A 19,004-nucleotide genomic window follows, 5' to 3' on the forward strand; every position below is an offset into this window, starting at 1 on the left:
TAGGTGGTAGCCAAGCTGGCTCTAGTTTAGCTTCCTGCCAAGCTTCTGGACACGTAATTCGTTCACGGAGCAGGGTACGCGCACAGGGGGAAGGAGGAGCAGATTGCAGTTTGATAGACGGCATCAGTATCCAATCATTGTGAACGGTCCGTTCACAATGATTGATTGTATTTAAGAACGGTCCATTCACAATGATTGGATACTGTTTTTCCTAGATTGTAGGTTCTAGAGGCCACTAAAACTTTTCATATTTGTGTCAAAACTTTTAATTAATTGGTTGCAATGGGGGTGTGAAGAGTATTTCAAGCAATATGTAAAAAAAAATGTTCCAGAAAAAGATTCCCTACCCCATCTTTAATCTTGAGGGTTCATGTAGCCTGGTTATCCAACATGAATCTTACTTTGTCATTGTGGACTGTGGAACAGGAAATTTACAGGGGTTGGCATCAGAAATGGGTACATCTGTAGTGGAATTTAACACTTGCTTCAGTGATTTAATGATTCACATTATGAAGTCTGCGATTTCTGTACAAGAGAGTAGCTTTGGTTTAGAAGCATGTACATCAGTCATTGCTGACACACAGGTCACAGATGAATCTCATGGTGCCAGTTGAAGATACAGAGAGAAAAGCAGCCGCAGCAGGAGTACAACGAACGCCAAGCACAGGTATGACCAAAATAAAGATAATGTAGTGATTATTCATTAGTAAATAGATGTAACTCAATTTATGGCTGAGGGGAGAGTGGGGTAAGATGAGCCAGTGGGTTATTTGGCCAATCCTTTGTATCTTAGCAACCATGCACTTTGATTGTAGTCTGACCATTAATTTAGGAAGCATCCGTAATTTTTTTCCAAGTGAAAAAAGGTGAGATTTCGCATCGCATGAGCTACATAATACTAAAGTTAATTTAGGCAGCTGTTTTGGATTTAGTTTTAGACCAAAATGCTGATTAATTTCAGTGACACTTGTTCGTTTTACTTTGGTATTTATTTAGCTTTATTCAACAATCTTTGTGTTTTAGGGAAGATTACAACTTTGGTGTAATCTTTTAGTTGGGTTTCATGTTAAGTCATCTTTGAGGAAAGACATTTTTGAAAGAAACAAGTTGTTTTCAAAATTTCTCATGAGCTTGATTTAGATTCAATATGTAAAGTTTCCTCTTTAAAAAATGGGACCAGAGGGTGTGTTCCAACTATAGGGGAATCACACTCCTCAGCCTCCCTGGTAAGGTCTATTCGGGGGTACTGGAGAGGAGGATCCGCCGGATAATCGAATCTCGGATTCAGGAGGTGCAGTGTGGTTTTCGTCCTGGCCGTGGAACAGTGGACCAGCTCTGTACCCTCCGCAGGATCCTGGAGGGTGCATGGGAGTTCGCCCAACCGGTCTACATGTGTTTTGTGGACTTGGAGAAGGCGTTCGACCGTGTCCCTCGGGGACTCTTGTGGGGGGTGCTCCGGGAGTATGGAGTGCCGGACTCCTTGATATGAGCTGTTCGGTCTCTGTGTGACCGGTGTCAGAGTTTGGTCCGCATTGCCGGCAGTAAGTCGGACATGTTTCCTGTGAGGGTTGGACTCCGTCAGGGCTGCCCTTTGTCACCGATTCTGTTCATAAATTTTATGGACAGAATTTCTAGGCGCAGCCAGGGCGTTGAGGGGTTCCGGATTGGCGACCTCAGAATCGGGTCTCTGCTTTTTGCGGACGATTTGGTTCTGTTGGCGTCGTCGGGCCGTGACCTTCAGCTCTCACTGGAGCGGTTTGCAGCCGAGTGTAAAGCGGCTGGGATGAGAATCAGCACCTCCAAATCCGAGACCATGGTCCTCAGCCGGAAAAGGGTGGAATGCTCTCTCCGGGTCGGGAATGAGATCCTTCCCCAAGTGGAGGAGTTCAAGTATCTCGGGGTCTTGTTCACGAGTAAGGGACGAATGGAACAAGAGATCGACAGACGGATCGGTGCGGCGTCTGCAGTGATGCGGGCTCTGCACCGGCCCGTCGTGGTGAAGAAGGAGCTGAGCCAGAAGGCGAAGCTCTCGATTTACCGGTCAATCTATGTTCCTACCCTCACCTATGGTCACGAGCTGTGGGTAGTGACCGAAAGAACGAGATCGCAAATACAAGCGGCCGAAATGAGTTTCCTCCGCAGGGTGTCTGGGCTCTCCCTTAGAGATAGGGTGAGAAGCTCGGCCATCCGGGAGGGACTCGGAGTAGAACCGCTGCTCCTCCGCATCGAGAGGAGTCAGATGAGGTGGCTCGGGCATCTGGTGAGACTGCCTCCTGGACGCCTCCCCGGTGAGGTGTTCCGGGCCCGTCCCACTGGGAGGAGGCCCCGGGGGAGACCCAGGACACGTTGGAGAGACTATGTTTCTCGGCTGGCCTTGGAACGCCTCGGGGTCCCCCCAGAAGAGCTGGAGGAAGTGGCCGGGGACAGGGACGTCTGGCTCTCTTTGCTCAAGCTGCTGCCCCCGCGACCCGATCCCCGGACCAGCGGAAGATAATGGATGGATGGATGGATGGATGGATGGAAAGTTTCCCCCGGAACGGTTCAACTTTCCCACTGATCTGGATCAACTTACGAACTTACATTTGTCTTATTTTTACTAATCTTTAGGACCACATCAGTTAAAATTTGCTCAACTTACCCCACTCTCCCCCACTAACACGGTATCTTTCTGGTGTTACTGTTTTCTTTGTTCTGTCCATTTCATTCATGCAGATAGTTCAGAATGAAATTGCCCAGTTTGAGGCAATCAGGAAGATTGGCGAGTTAAAAGGAACCATTCACTAAAATAGTATAGTATTTATGTGGTGCTCTGCCTTTTAAATGTTTGTATTATATTATATATTCACCTTTGTATAACAATTTCATATGTCAACCTTTTCTGTTCTAGTGGTCAGGCCCTCCCATTAGATTTTACCCTTGGTGGCAGCAAACAGGACTGTAAAGTCTCTGAAGGTGGGACTAAGCTGATGTTACAGTCCAATACCAAGTATTTACAGGAAATCCGACAGAGGCTGAAGGATGATGCCAATACCAGTGAGCAGAGATTAAAAAGACTAGACAGATTCCTGGTGGAGCAGTTCAAGGCTCGTGAAGCTGAACAGGTCAAACTTTAACAATTTCTCTCATCCTGACAGGAACAAATACCTACAAAGGGAGAGTGAAAATTGATACATTGTGTGGTTGTCTGTTTCTACTTCATAAGAATATTTTATTATTTTAAGATCTTTTAGTTTAAAATGTGTTTAATGTTTAAAATAAAGCTCATATATCCTGTTTTATGTTTCGCTTTTCATTTGAACTCATCAGTTAACTTTTGTGCTTCTTCTGCTTTAGGAGGTACAACGAGAGCAGCAATTGGTGAAGCGCCTGACACGTCAGACTAAGCAGGAGCAGCGTTTGGTAGCTCAGCTTATGCAGATGCGTAAGCAGAAGCAGGTGATCCTGGCGAATCAGCTGTTCAAGGAGCAGCAGTACCAGCGGCGAAGAGAAAAGGACTTCCAGGAAGCTCTGTACAGCGAGACGGTGAGATAAGATAAATAAAGAAGAATCCTGGCTGTTGCAACTTTGTTTAAGGCTTTCTAAGCTACAGTATGAGTGATGTCATAGGGATAGTAAGGAAAGAATTGGTTTTGGTAGTTTGTAGTCTCAACATAGAGTAGGTTGTTACGAAAAGAGAATGAGGACTCTAAAGGAAAGAGTCAAGTAAGACTGTATCTGTTGTGTCTATTAAGCAGATTCCAGAGTATACAACTCTAGAAATGACTATAACTTTCCCTCATCCTAACCATAAATTAATTCAAAGTCTGACCCTCAAAAATCCTTCTGTACTCATTGGGGAAAATAAAATAAAAAATGCCCCCAGTATTCACAGGAAGTCCCAATGAGTACAAGTTCAACTTAAACTTTCCACTTTACTGTCCCCAAAAGGGGCAATTGAATGTGCAGCAAGACAACATAAGCACAGAGAACAACAACAGATAACACAGGACAAACATAAAGAGCAATTGGTCAGTAAAAGGTTAAAAGGACCTTAAATATGGTATACAATAAGATAAAAACATTATAAATAAATAAATAAAATAAGAAACATCATCACACCATAAAATGCCATAGACAACACCAGGGATCAGGTCAAGTGATCAATGAGGATGTGAATTTAAAAGGGAGATGGCACTGGGGACAAATGAATCAAGTCAAGTCAAGTCAAGTCAAATTTATTTATAAAGCACATTTAAAACAACCACAGTTGACCAACGTGCTGAACAGAAGTAAAAGCAAATAAAACAAAACAACAATAAAAAACAACACAGGGAATAAAAACATACAACATTAAAAAGAAAATAGAGAGAAGGGAGATAGAGAGAAGGAGAGAGAGCCAAGAATCAACTGGTAGGGAATGCCAAAGAGTACAAATGGGTTTTCAGATGCTTTTTAAAATGTTCCACCGACTGAGCAGCCCTAACGTGGGAAGGTAGGCCATTCCACAGAGACAGAGCCACGACTGCGAAAGCTCGGTCCCCTCGAGTTGAGAGCCTAGATCTAGGCACCACCAGGAGCATCTGGTTTGCGGACCGAAGTGCCCTGGCAGGGTTGTGTAGCTGCCGAAGCTCAGATAAGAAGGGTGGTGTCAACCCATTCATACATTTAAAAGCAATTAATACAATTTTGAATGAATACCTAAATCTGTTGGTTTTTACAGAGGGGAATCTAAAGCGTGAGCCAGATGGAAGTAGCTGAAAATCAGAGTGGAGGGGGTGGGCACTGACTGATAAAATAGACTCAGCCTTCCTCAGGGTGGCTTTCTTTTACAGGTCAGTGAGACTGCTTTGCTGGGCACCTATAATTTTGCCACTGACCTTCACAATTTTGGCAAGGGAGGTTTTGGCTTTCACGCTGAGGTTGTTGAACCAACAGGATGTAGAAAAAGATAAGACTGACTCAATGTAGGACCTATAAAAAAGCGTCATCATGATCTTGTCCCCATTGAATTTGGCTAGCTTGGGTAGACAAAACAGATGTTGTTGGCTTTTTTACAAATGTGTTCTGTGTTGATGTTAAAATTCAGTTTGTTGTCAATCCAACTACGGAGGTACTTGTAAGAGTCTACCACTCCTACAGCCTGCCCCTTGATAGTAGTGGTCAGGGCAGGGAGGGGGTTGCGCCTGAAGTCAATGACCATGTCTTTAGTTTTTGTGACATTCAGGTGAAGGTGCGAACTGTCGCACCAGGCCATAAAATCATCTAAAATGGGCCCATGATCTATTTCGTTTCCATGGAGAAGGCTAAGAATGATTGAATCATCTGCAAATTTCAGGACGTGTCTGTTTGTAAACTGGCTTCGGCAGTCATCAGTATACAGAATGTATAGCAGAGGAGACAAAACGCATCCCTGGGGTGATCCTGTGGAGGATGTCATTTTGTTAGAAAGTACCCCCTTTACCTTCACCTGCTGGGTTCTATTAGTTAAAAAGTCCAGAATCCACCCCACTAAACCATTATCCAACTTAACATTTCTTACCAACTTATCAACTAAAATGTGTGGTAGTATTGTATTAAAAGCAGACGAGAAGTCTACAAATAAAATCTTCGCATGTGTGTTGCTGCCCTCAAGATGTTTAAATAACATGTGCAGTAAAGTGGCAGTGGCATCCTCTACCCCACGTTGGGTCCTATAGGCAAACTATAAAGGGTCCAGGAATCTCTCTGTGGCAAATAAAATACACCTTTTCATGAGTCTTTCAAAACACTTCATCACCAAAGAGGTCAGGACAACTGGTCTAAAATCATTCAGGACCTTAGGGTGATTGTGTTTAGCCACAGGGACAATGGTAGAGTGTTTCCAGATTTAGGGGACTCTCTGTTGACTGGGAGAGAGGTTAAAAATATGATAGAATATTGGTGCAAGCTGCTCAGCACATGACATGAGCAGTCTGCCTCCTATATTATCTGACCCAGGACTCTTCTTCGGGTTAGTGTGTTTGAAAGCATTAGTCAAAGCATGTACATTGAAAGGCGAGGGAACACTGTCAGTAAGGTGATGTTTCAACTCTGAGATGGTGTTGTTAAATATTGGTGAGTCAAACCTCAGGTAAAATGAATTAAGTTCTTGTGCAAGCAGTTTATCGCAGTTAAAACCATCCAATACAACTTTAGAGTCCCTTGTTTCTTTAGTCCCAGCTATAGTCTTCATACTATTCCATGCAGATCCTAAATTATTTTTCCCCAACTCCTCTTCAAGCTTAGCTTTATAGTCACGTTTTGCCCTCCGTATTTCGGTAAGTGTGCAGTCAGAATTTTTGCTCCATAATGTTGGAAATACAAGTAAACACACATACACGTCACACTCCTACATTTTTTCTTGATTATCTTTAAATGTAACGATTGAGTGGTAATAGGGTTCAGAGATAACTGACAGAGGAGGGGAGTTCAAAAGGGTTTATTGGTGCAGGTGAGGGGGGTCCTAGTTCTGGGGAGCCGAAGTTCCTTTATCCAAACACAGATTGATTCAGAAGGCACAAGAGTCCAAATTCGAAGAGGAAAAAAACTGATTCATTAACAAGCTCAGGGAGCAAGCAAGAATCAAATCCAGGTCCGGTCCAAGGTCAGAGCCAAAGGTTCCAGAAATATCCAAACATACAATCCAAAAGGTATAATCCAAAGGCAAAATCCAGGAGGCAGAAAAAAGGTCAAGACAGGGCAGACAGGTCAAAAAACTTACAGAGCCGATCAGGGGTTGAGGCAGAGATCGGGGTCAAATACAGGTCCAGGGTCCGGTAATACTAGATAACAAAACAGAGGTTAAAGCTGGCGCGTGAACTTTCAAGAAGTTGGCACAATCTGGCAACAGGCAAGAGCTGTAGACATGTATAAGAAGGGGAGAGGACAGGTGAGAATGATTAGTGTCACAGGAAGTGAGCTAGAAACCATGACATTAAACGTGTTAAGAAAATATAAAAAATAATCTTACTGAGCAGTTTACCTTCCTTAATCACTTACAAGGCAAATGGCATGAACATTTAACCTATGCTTTCTCCACTCATTCCATCTCTCTTAACTGGGCTTGGTGAAGGTTCTGGCTCAGCAGGCTAAGTTGGCCCGTGCAGAAGAGATCAGAAAGGAGCTTGAATTCTGTGACAGGATTGCTGCAGAACGAGCTCTTAGCAGACACAAGAAGCACTTTGAGAGCTGCAAGGACATAGTGGGACAAATAGTGGACCTGGCAACCAAGGTTGGAGAATATCGTCAGCTCACTGGGAAGTACGTAACATGTTTGATCCACTTTTTCTGTTTTATGTCTCTCGTGAAGAAATACCAAAAACATAAAAGTGGTATGTGGGCTTAAATCAGAACTGACCTATTTTTCAGACCGTTAACGAATGTGGAGGAATGTGTTATTAAAAAATGCCTTTTTTTTGTTAGTGTTTGGAATGTGTTGTAAGTTTAGTAAATAGTTCTTGTTTTGGGACTTCGGAATGTGAAGCATAGCATTGAGGTGCTGAAAGTTCAAATCCTCCCAATGTCTGTATATGCTCAACGTATCTATTATCTAGCAATTCTCATGATCTAATACAATAAATTTGCAAATTCAGTATGCAACCCTGCGCAATTTATAGTATGTATATTCTGTCAGTTTTTTTACATGTGCACTGTATCAGCTCTTTTAAACAAGGCCGACAAAAGCATTTCTGTTCATTTCAGTCATTTTCTGTCATGAATAAATGAATGCATGCACATAGCATTAAAGAGTACACAAACAGTACATTATAAGGTACTTGGTACGTTTTTGATTAAGTTGATCAAAAAGATCGAACTAGTTTCAGATGTGGGATTTAATTTTACTTGCAATTTTGGGTCCAGTTTTGCCTGCTGTAGTCTTTTATGTTGTCATGACCAGTCTGATTCCAGGGAACCTAATGAGAGAGTGGAAGGAATTGCTGTTCAGAGGTCTGCCTCTCTATGAGCCCACAAAAAGCCATCAGCTTGAATTGCCCTCTTCACTAGACCCCGCAGAGCTTAAAAAGCAGGAGATACTCAACAACCTGGAATATGATGAGTACACTGTGAGTTTGAAACACGAGTACAGTCATTTCAAATCTAGTTTATGTGAAATTTAAATTTATAAAATTTATGTATGATCAATCAAATATGTGCGTTTAACTACACATGCATGTAGCATATATTTGTCAAAATATATATAATATTTTAGGAAAAAAAAGCTGTACACATAGCCAATCTAGCTGTGTTCTTTTTACACTGAAAAAGTTTGGTGTTTGAATAAAAACCCAGAGCTAAACATTTTCTCTGTTTTTTGTTATGTTTCAGAGTTTGGTTGGTGAGTGGGCGTGGCCAGAGGAAGCAGAGGAGACTAAATTACCCCTAACTGCCAACGACATTCTTGCACACGTTATCCAACGACTGAAGAAAATTGTTCACCCTCCAGTCCTCGAACCGTCTTGCCCTTTTATTTTCTAACTTTGCCCTTAAGGCCTGCATCCTAGGAAAGCTTTGCACAGGCAAGACCACCTGCCTGGCCAAGATTGCCAAAGGTATGCAGTCTGTGCAAAAATGCAAGCACACACAGAAACACCGTTTTGCACCACATGATGATTACCTAACTAAAATTTTGTATTAAAAGTGGAAGCTGATTATGTGTGTTCCTTTTTTTTTTTTTTTTATTTTGCTCCAGCACTTGGCATCCATGTCATATCGGCTGACACACTGATTACAGAAACTCTGCAGGCTTACAAGAATGAAAGTGATGCAAGCGAGGTACGGTGCTGTAACTTCAAAAGTATCATTTTTCATTTGATCAAAGCTCATGATTTTGCTTCAGAAGTATTTCTCAAAACCATAACAACTATACTAGTCTCATGTTTTGGTCTAAAATTCATTAACATGCATCTCCTTTTTACCAAAAAGACAAAAGAGATGTCTTACATGCTTCACAGCTTTAAACAACCCTTTTTATAAAGAATCAACAGGTTACAGAGCAGCAGGGAGAGACGGACAATGATCATCCCCTTAAATCACCAACATCAGTGAAATCTGGTGGGTTTTTGAAGCCTCACGGTCCTACTCTATTCTGGGCTGTTTTGTATTTAAATTGTGCGTTATTGTTTAAATTGTGTGTTATTTGCTTGTAATAAAAAGTGTTTTTGAGAGGTCCGTATTGATTTGGTATGTGCAGCTTAAATTTCTTTTTTTTTTTCAGATAAAAATATTAAAGGTGAAAGTAGAAACTTTAATGCAAAAGTAAGTGTATTTTTTTCTTTCTTTTTTTTCTCATAGTGTATGTGTGAGCCACTTCTTCTGTTTAGTATTTACATACTCGTTGTGTAAAATATATTCAGCACTAGCCATTCTAAAGAGATCTCCCTTTTTTTTTAGCAGACAACATAATAGACTGGGAAAATGGAATGATTTGAAATTCTAAATAGGAATTATATGTTTTTCTTGTATCTGAAACTAAACGCGTCAGTTTTCACCATGTGTCCCTCATTCAGCCGTCTCATGCAATGCGTGGAGCGGTTGCAGAAAAAGAGATGAGGAAAGGTAACGCCATCCCAAATGAGCTGTTAGTGGACATTGTTGTAGAAGCAATCGGGTGAGAATATAACTGGCATTGCAGTCCATGTGTTTAATACTGTTGTCTTAATGTCATGTCTTTCATAGAAAAAAACCTAAATGGTAAAATCTTATTTCAACATATAATGTGGATAAATAACCACCTCAAGACACTTGAATAGTTGCTGTGTCCTTACTAGTCAGCTTCCAGCTCAGTCAGGCTGGATCCTGGATGGCTTTCCATACGACGTTAACCTCGCCCACCTGTTAGAGAAAGCCCTGGGTGGGTCTGCAGATGAAGGCAATGAGGTTGCAAACAACAGATCAAACCTTGCTGCTGATCCTGATTCACCTGGACCTCCACCAACCCCTGCACCTGTGCTGGACTTAGTTCTCCTGCTGGATATCCCCAATGAGTGTGTGGTCAGACGTGCATACAGCTATTTGGGTATGTCACACTGATTGGACCTTAATGTTGTGTATATATGTGCACTGTTTACTCTGTGTACAGGTGTATTATAAGTTAGATATGAATTTTGTGCTAATGAGGTTGTCTTGCTCCCAAATCTTGTTCAGATACAGATACTGCTGCCGCAACCTTCCACCCCAAAGACAAGATCTTGTATCAGGCACAGATTCCACACAGGTAATAAAGAGGAACCAGGTGGCAAACTTAGAGCAGCACATTGCCTCTGCCGCATGATCATAACCAGCATCCTTTTTTTCATCAACATTTCTACCTAAGGATCACAGCTTTTCAGGATACCTGGCCAGCATTGGAGAAATGGTTTGGTGAAAAGCAAAACATTTTGGTCCGCCTCGATGCAGACGTAGATGAGGGTGAGCTTTACGGCAAAGTGGAGTCTATCTTGCAACTTGCTATGCAGAAAAAACAGAAAAGTAAGATTCTTGCATTGTCACTCTCAGAAGCAGTTTGTCCAGGCTTCCATATAACTGTGAAACAATCCATTTGATTCTATTGTACCTTACAATATATACCTTACAGCAATACCAAATTCACAATATTACAACATATTCCTTCATCAGCTCGTGCCAGTTCACTTGTTGAAGATGTAGTTCTAGACAATATAAATGCTCCGGACACTTCTCCAACCCCAAATCCTTGTGAAGACCAGCGTCCAGCTCTTAGTGAACAAGAAGTTGACCCCACAGAGTCTCTCTCCTGCCTTAAGAAAGAAGAAGTCCAAAGTGAGTGGTTACTTTCCAAATCCAATACACAATACAATTCTGGGAACTTTGTTGCATGTCCTTCCCCTCCCTCTGCCCTCGGCTAAGCCTAACCCTGTCAAGCAACTTCTTATTCTAAAGATCATATACTTTTATGCCTTATCAATAGGATTCCCTGGGGATGTGTCACCTTCCTCATTGTCTAATGAGGACTCTAAAGGAGCCCCCAAGAACCTTTCTGAGTCACCCTCCTGTGGCGGGGGTTCATCCAATCAGGTCTACGTAGACCTACCCCTTCCTCTGGTAGGATAAAACTTTTATGTTTTGTTTTTTTAGGGTTGGGAATACTCCTAATTTTTGAATTTTTTTAAGTAAAAACAAAATTCAAATCCACTCACTTGGGTTACTGGAAGGTGGCCTTCTACATGGCTTTCATTTAGCTGGTAGGCATGTACTCTACTGCCTGCATTACCTGTCATAGTTTATTACCAATTATTGGCATGCAAAGAAGGAGATGTGAAATAAGACTTTGGAGAAATGTGTCACACTGTCCTCTGTCTGTTATATATTCCTTCTCTTCCTCCCTGCGACCCATTTGCTCATGACTTTCCCTCTTTGTCTATCTTTAGGAGATAGCAGAGTACCTGTGCTCATACTGGGACACTGCGTGTGATTCTTATGTGAATGATGTCAAAAAGGTTATGCAGCAGCTGCGGTCACAACGCACTCTTATTGATCGTCAGCTTTTCAGCATCAGGTAGAACAAACATAATTTGGTTTCAGGTTTCACATCTAAATACAGCAACACACTTATGACCCGTTAATGGATGCAATTTGATACAATTTGATACAATGTCAACATGTTGATTATTCTTATATTTATTACTCTAGACTTTGTTCTAATTGTTTATGGTTACAGAATAACATGAAATTGAAACTACTGAGTATTTATTATCTGCCTGAGAATTCAGTATCAGCAACAGGTTGCCTGTTCTCATTTTAAGATGCAATAGGATGAAACTCAAGTGTACACAATTAGTGGGAAAATATATGTTAATGAAACATTTTATTTGAGACGTGATATTTATTAATGCAAAAGTGCATCAACTCATTTTCTGGTTCCACAGAGAGAGATATAAGCATTTTTTGCAACGCCCAGATTTGAAGCAGGAGTTAGTTTCTAAATGGCAGAAGGACTTCAATAACATACCTGATGACATGAGAGAAGATGAGGATACCAAAGCAGAGCTACACCTGAGACTGGATGTGAGACTTTGCCTCACACTGTTATGCAAAACTAACATTATTAAAGTGATCACACAAAAGCATACTTAAAGATGACATTCTCGAGTGTTTGCGTGCGGTTCTGATATTTACACAGGAATTGCGTGAACCTTTGTGGGACATTACTGACAAGCGTAAAGAGAAAGATGAGCAGGAGAGGACCGCTCTCATGTGTGAGGGCTGGTTGGAGGACCACACTACTATCCTCATCAACCACCATTCTGTACTAATGCAGGTGAATTACAGTTGATTGAAGAATTTCTATTGGCCATCTCTTTTTTTATTTTAACCCACAATGCTTTCCTGCTTCCCTCACCGTGACTTAGCTTTTGATAAAACTATCAAATTGGATTGATTTTGTCGTCCAGGTAGAGCTGAGCCGTTTCCAGCAAACACTCCGTACCCTGAGGGTCTATTATTGGAGCATGCACAGACGGGTGCCACTTGAAACACTCCCCAAATGTTCCTATATTCGCCTGTTGGAAAGCCCTGGAATTAAAGATCAGGATGAGAGGCATGAGACATACTCAATCATTATTAACCAAACTAATTAATGCAATGAAGTAAATGAAAAAACGGGTTAGGTATAATGGATGTTCATATGAAAATATTTATCGTGTTTTATTCGTAGAAACACTGAGGGCACAAGTGAGCGAAGTCCGATGAATAATCAAGAGGGCAAGAAAATAAAATTGTAAGCAATTGCCCACAATGTTGTCTGCCCTCTGTTTGTGTTAACCCAAATACTTTGCAGCAGAACTACATGTAAACACTAAATAGTTATCTTTCTTTTTCTACAGCACTCCCCTCCACAGACGTCCCGACTCCTCAGAAGCAGCCTCCAAGAAGGCCGAGCAGGATGAGTCAGAACCTGAGAAGGTCAGAATACCTGCCTCAAACAAATTAAGATATTCACTAAGATACTCAGAAATGTCAGTAGATTGTGACCCTTTTCCCGGTTTGCTTTAGCTTATAGATAAGAAACTCATCTCTGACTACGAGGAGGCAGTTAAAGCTATCAGCCAATTGGTAATAATCTATGGAGGTGATATGAATAGTATATACTACATGTTTGTTTTATCTTGACTTATATATGCTATGCATTTGTTTAGGTGTCAGCAGAGGCCCAGCAGAGGCAAACAAAAGAGCAGAATGAAGGATTACAGGAGAAGGAGGAGAAGAAGAAGACGGAGAATGCCCCTACAAGTGCAAAGAAAGCCAAAAACGAAAAGCAGCCATCGAAAAAACAGAAAGGCAAACCCTTTGTCAACTGATAAGAAATCTGAGGAATTGTGATCCAATGTGCACTTTATTTTTCAGTTGACCTTCTGTATCCTTATCATCTCTCACCATTTTGTTCTCCCCCAGCACCAGCTGATGACTCAGAGAAGACTCAGATGAACTCAGAGAGGACTCCTGATCAGGAGAGAGGAGAGAAAATAAATAAAGAGTTTGCAGCTGCACTGAATCATGAGGGTATGCCAGCACCCGCGTATACACACACACACGTGCACACTTATATTCACATATTACATTCAACGGTCCTTTTAACACATTGTTACGTTATTAAAATGCTTTGTAGTTTTGATTAATATAAGATGTATACCTGCGGGTATGTCAGTTTTCACATGTGTGCAGGTAGGTAGTTGCATTATGCACAAACAGTGCAGGCTGTTCTGTGTGCATGTGGTATGTGTTACTATCTTTGTGTTTCTCCGTTTGTGTGTTCTCTAGAGAATGTGGCAAAAGTGCGCATTGAACAGGTGAAAGGTCACGGTCTGATGATGGTGCACTCCCTGCAAAGGAGGGCACAAGAGACCTTCAACAACATGGACAAGTGGTTACAAGCACGCTATCTAGCAGAAATGAAGTGGTACGATATAGGAAGCATAGCAAGGCACTGCATAACAGAAAGGGTGCTTTTCATTAGTGTAATTTTGAAAGAAAAACATTTCTTTATTTTATTACCTTTTTCTTGGATAATGCCATATGTGTGAAGGAGGAGAATTAATGACTCCAGAATACATTGGAGTTGCACTATGTTTACGCTCTGATTTAAACAAATTGATCTACAAACCGAAAGTGTTGCTGAAGTCACTCTATAATTGTAAAATGCATACTAATGTGGAAAAACTAGGATTTAAAGTGGATTATTTCTAAAATGCTTAAACCTAGAAGTTGAAATGATATTTTTGTCATACATTGAGCATGGAAAATATGCATGACGTATGTCTCTCTCTTCCTCTCTAGTATTGACCAGTTGACAGAAGTGGTTCGCCACCACATAGAGGCTGGCAGTAAGCTGCAGTATGAGCTGGTGTTGGTTTGTAGTAGCTTTCCTTCATATTTGAATATCTACCTAAGTATTTAAACATTAATTGTTAAATTCCACAATGTAACAATTGTACAACATTGTCCATTACGTTACTCCAGGAAGGCTCAGACTTTTATCTGAATGGAGACTGTCTGTTTGTGGCAAGCCCGGCTCCTCCTCCCCATCCACCCGCTTTAGAGAAACCTTTACAGTCCACTCCAACGATCACTTAGCTAGAATCTCTCCACCATCAGCTATACAGCATTGCTCCATCAGGTGGATAAAAAAGAGACAACTTGTGCTGTAACTGGGTCATTCAATCCTCCTATCCATTAATCCATCCACCGTTCTTTTTCCTTTTGTTTCTGACTTTCAGGCCTTATGTCCAGTCCTGAGTTCTGCAGTTTGCTCACAGATACGATCTCTATTTCTATGGGCAGAAACACCCTACCGGTACCCTGGATGGGCATGAATGAAACAAAGGTATACAACACGAAGTCAAACTCAAATCAGAAACTTCTATGACAAAACACATGTGACCGTGTCCATGGGCCTCACAGAGATGTTCCAAATGTTCTTTCAGTTCTTTGTCTCCTGTTCCCAGTTGATGGAGATTGTGTCTTTGCTGACGGACAGCTTTGAGCTGATAGACTGGCGGCGGTTTCTGCTCAGTGCTGCTCTCCCCTGGCCATTTCCCTCACTAACTCAGTTGCTGGATGTGCTGAAAAGTTTCAAGGTAGCAGATGCTGGTAACACAGACTATGTTAACAAGGAGCACTACCTACAGGTTAGTCCCTAACTGAGATTCTGATTTGCTATGTAAACATTTCAACTGCATTCGAGATCAAATTAAGTCTTTGTTCTCTCGATAAACCTGCTTTACAAGTTACCTTTCCACTCGAATCCTTGGTAGTTCTCTTTGTGCCATTACTGTGTACTGAGACTTTTCCTGAAGCAGGCCTTTGCTTATGTTGATGTGGCAACATATGTTGATTTCTGCATGTTATAAACTCTATATGATATGTAGTTAAGTATATAATAAAATATCAAATGGAAAGTGTAGCTCCCCAAATGTAACATTAGAATAAGCCACTGTCCTCATCTCCTTCGTCAACAGATCCAGTTGTGGTTTTCCAGTGAGATGGGGAAGACTGTTCCAGAGGACCCCTCTGAGCCTTTACCTTATGACCGTCTGGCCAACCTTCGTAAGGTAAACGCCTCACAATTTGTTTCCACCAGCAACGTACACAACATAAAGGTTACAAATAAAATGACAAACTGACAGAGAATAATGAACACAGTGCATACATCTGATAGATAAATAGCACATCGCCCAATTTCAGAATATTATCATAAAGAATTCTTTCAGTTTTTGGTGGTATCTTGTTATGAAAATAAATGACCCCAATACACTGAACTGACAGCAGACAGTCACATCAGTTATGATCTAAACCCCACAGTGATGTGTTTACAGTTCCAATAAACAGCACTGTGAAAGTTGAATTTAGTTAACGATGATGTTTTTGTCTTGCTTGCCTCTTAGTTCTTTTTCCAGTTATTTGCAGACCACGCCTTCTCTCCCTGACCTGTATTCAAAATTGGTCTCTCTCTGTCTCTCCATTTGTCCATCAGAACATTCATAGGGTGATACTGGCTCACCACGAGGAAGGAGAGGCGAACTGTTTGACAGTTTCCAGAAGGATATGACAAGATTCAGTCCTTTATGCAATACTTTCTGAAGACAACATGTTGATTTAGACATATTTAGGTTTTGAATATTCGTGATAGAGTTTGCTTGTTCTCCCCATGTATGCGTGGGTTCTCTCCTGGTAATCCAGCTTCCTCCCACTGTCCAAAAACATGCATGTTAGAATAATTGGTGTCTCTAAAATTGTCCCTAGGAGTGAGTGTGTGTGGTTGTTTGCCTCGTTTGTCTCTCTGTGCTCCTGTGATGGACTGGTGACCTGTCCAGGATGTACTCTGCTTCTCGCCCGATGACCGCTGGGTTAGGCTCCAGCCCCCCCGCGACCCGACCGACGGATTCAGCGGTATAGATAATGGATGGATGGAGGGTCTTAAACAACTTTCCTCAGATGGGTTCTAGTTGTAAATTTAATTTGCTAATTATGAGTAACTTTATTTGAATAATTTCAGTGCTTTATTTAGATTAGATTTTTCTTGCTAAAATTTCTGCTAAAATTCTTTGTTCGTTATTTGTTTAGAATATTTTGCTAATTGGGTCACACTGGGCACCTGTGGCTATTTATGAAGGTAGGCACCTGGAGTACCAACATGCACCAGGGTGGGTCAATGGTTTTTACCAGAGAAAGGGAGAGAGCAGTAGGTTTTCTTTGTCCTTTTGTTTGTTTTATTGTTTGGAAATAAATAATCAGAAAAATGCAAGAATTCATTTTTGGACATTCATCTTCTTTTGCCTGCGTTAAACCACATCCCCATGGTGCATCAGTGGTCTTTTGATATAAAACATGTTCTTATTTAAATGTGCCTTCATCAATCTTGTTTTCACTGGTCTAACATTGTGTCTATTTCAACTAGCTTTCTCAGTAGTGTGTTCTTTTTCTAAACTATTATAACTATTGTCATAAGAAATAATCATTTCGCATCTACATGTTTCTACTTTGCCTTCTTACATTAGAAATACTTTGTGACTGATATACAGTTAAATTATTCAATTATTTATCATTAACGTAATATTGATATTATTATTGATATTTTGTCTTACAATTCAATTCAATTCAAAAATACTTTATTTATCCCAGAGGGAAATTAAATGTTGATGTAGCTCAATTAAATCAAGGAGTTATTATAGATGCTGATGGCTGTGGGCAGGAAAGATTTCCTGTAGCAGTCCGTTTTGCATCCAAACTGAAGAAGCCTTTGACTGAAGAGACTCTGTTTTCGATAACAGTCTCATGGAGAGGATGTTCAGGGTTGTCCATAATTCTCTTGATTTTATGCAAAATCCTTCTTTGCATTATTGTCTCCAGAGGTTCCACAGTCGTCCCCAGAACGGAACCAGCCTTCTTTATCAGGTTGTTGAGTCTCTTTAGGTTTTACATCAAAGGCAAAAACTGTTAATGTTCTATACTTAAGAAAGTGGCAGACGACCAGCTTAACTCAGGCCTGCCCCCTGGTGGTCTGACTGAGTTACACCATTGAGCTGAACTCTGGGCCTTTATCGGCGGAGTTACCCCAACATCTTATGCCTTACACTGTGCTGGTGGGAGATCTGTTTAATAAACCTGCAAAGCCTCTGGAACAGGTCTCTTCTATTGATGCACGTAGGTAAAAAATACATATCTGTGACTCAACAGTTTCCAGATTAACAACCTTTCTTTCCCTCTCCTTCAGTTCACGCTGGGCTCTTTTTCCTCCCAGCAGCACATTAATCTGTCTCTCATCCTTCAGGCCATCCTTACTGATTCACATAACCCAAAACTTGCGATCCTGCAGGACTTTGACCTGTGGATATGCAGTTTTGCAGAGTCAGGTTTTATTGTTGTGACCCTTGCAGTGATTACTTCAGTGTCTGTGGATCCTCTGCAAGTGGAAAAAAGGGCAGAATTCCCCTGTGGGTGTTCTGGAGGTTAAAGCACAATACAGTTCATACAGGCAGGAAAAATATCATTTTGACTTTGTGTCACGTGCAAAATTTCATAAGCACACAAAGAAAAGTTTTAGCAGTAGCCTTTTCACCTTGACAGACATCGTAATCTCACGCTATTGAACTGGCAGCCAGTTAATGACCTGCTCAGTGGGAACAGTCTGCTTCTATTTCACTTTTCTGCAAAATTGTTCAATCTTATCAGATTCCATTTTAGTATGAGATAGGTCATTGCTCAGGGCATTGAATTGACTGCCTGGCAGAAGGCCAAAAATACTGAAGATTTGTTTTAGGCACTGAACCCATACTGCAATGGAGAATTCATTCTTTGTAAGACCCAAACTCTCTTACTACCTTTACTTAGTGATAATCGTTTCTCTTTTTTTCTTGTTTATGACGGGCCACAAAAAAAGTTGTGTAATGTGTACAATGCTGTTCCAGTGCTGGGAATTCCTCTGTTTGGAAACCAGTTCGATATGGTACTGAAGGCTGGCCCTGTGGATGGAACGCAGTCTGACCAGTGGGGGTGGCACTCCTTTGAAGCCAGCCCCTCTAGCAGAACCATGGTGCCAGAGAGAGTGCTTCTTTTTTTTTCACCCGGGGATTCTTGGACCTGTAGTCCTTTGTTGGCCGTTGTGTTGAACAAGAACACAAACAAGCAAAATAGTGGGACTAAAGAATTTCTCAAGGACACTTCCATTTTGTATTTCAGTTTTGCGCTACAACACTGAGTGCCAGTATGAGAACTTTTGATAAATGTATTCTTGCTCTCCTTGAGTAATCCAGATGCTTAGTAAATAAGCCATAATTGTGATTCTTGCAGTAAAAGTAGCGCAGAATTTCAATATGAAACCTAAAAAGCTACACCTCACTGCCTAACTTTGTTGTCATAAAATCCATGGACTTGGTGTCTTCCAGTTTTACTTCAGGGTTACAGCCTTCTGTGTCCTCCCCTTTTCCCTTCCAGCGCCATGAAGTCTGCAGACATCTTTAGTTCCTCAGTGTAATGTTGTCCAACACATCTGTGCT

General features: G+C 41.3%; 1 protein-coding gene and 1 pseudogene across 1 annotated transcript; both read left to right on the forward strand.

Annotated features, from left to right (window-relative positions):
- The first annotated feature begins 728 nt into the window (after positions 1 to 728).
- LOC142382732 (sperm flagellar protein 2-like) lies at positions 729 to 13,310 on the forward strand (annotated as a pseudogene).
- On the forward strand, positions 12,667 to 14,583 carry LOC142382869 (sperm flagellar protein 2-like). Its single transcript, XM_075468997.1, has 7 exons — positions 12,667 to 12,730; positions 12,837 to 12,915; positions 13,006 to 13,065; positions 13,149 to 13,512; positions 13,771 to 13,909; positions 14,287 to 14,359; positions 14,470 to 14,583. Exons 4-7 carry the CDS (start codon positions 13,434 to 13,436, stop codon positions 14,581 to 14,583), a joined length of 405 nt encoding a protein of 134 aa, XP_075325112.1. The 5' UTR covers positions 12,667 to 12,730; positions 12,837 to 12,915; positions 13,006 to 13,065; positions 13,149 to 13,433.
- The last annotated feature ends 4,421 nt before the right edge of the window (positions 14,584 to 19,004 follow it).

The sequence above is a fragment of the Odontesthes bonariensis genome, chromosome 6 (assembly GCF_027942865.1).
Source record: "Odontesthes bonariensis isolate fOdoBon6 chromosome 6, fOdoBon6.hap1, whole genome shotgun sequence".
NCBI classification, from domain to species: domain Eukaryota; kingdom Metazoa; phylum Chordata; class Actinopteri; order Atheriniformes; family Atherinopsidae; genus Odontesthes; species Odontesthes bonariensis.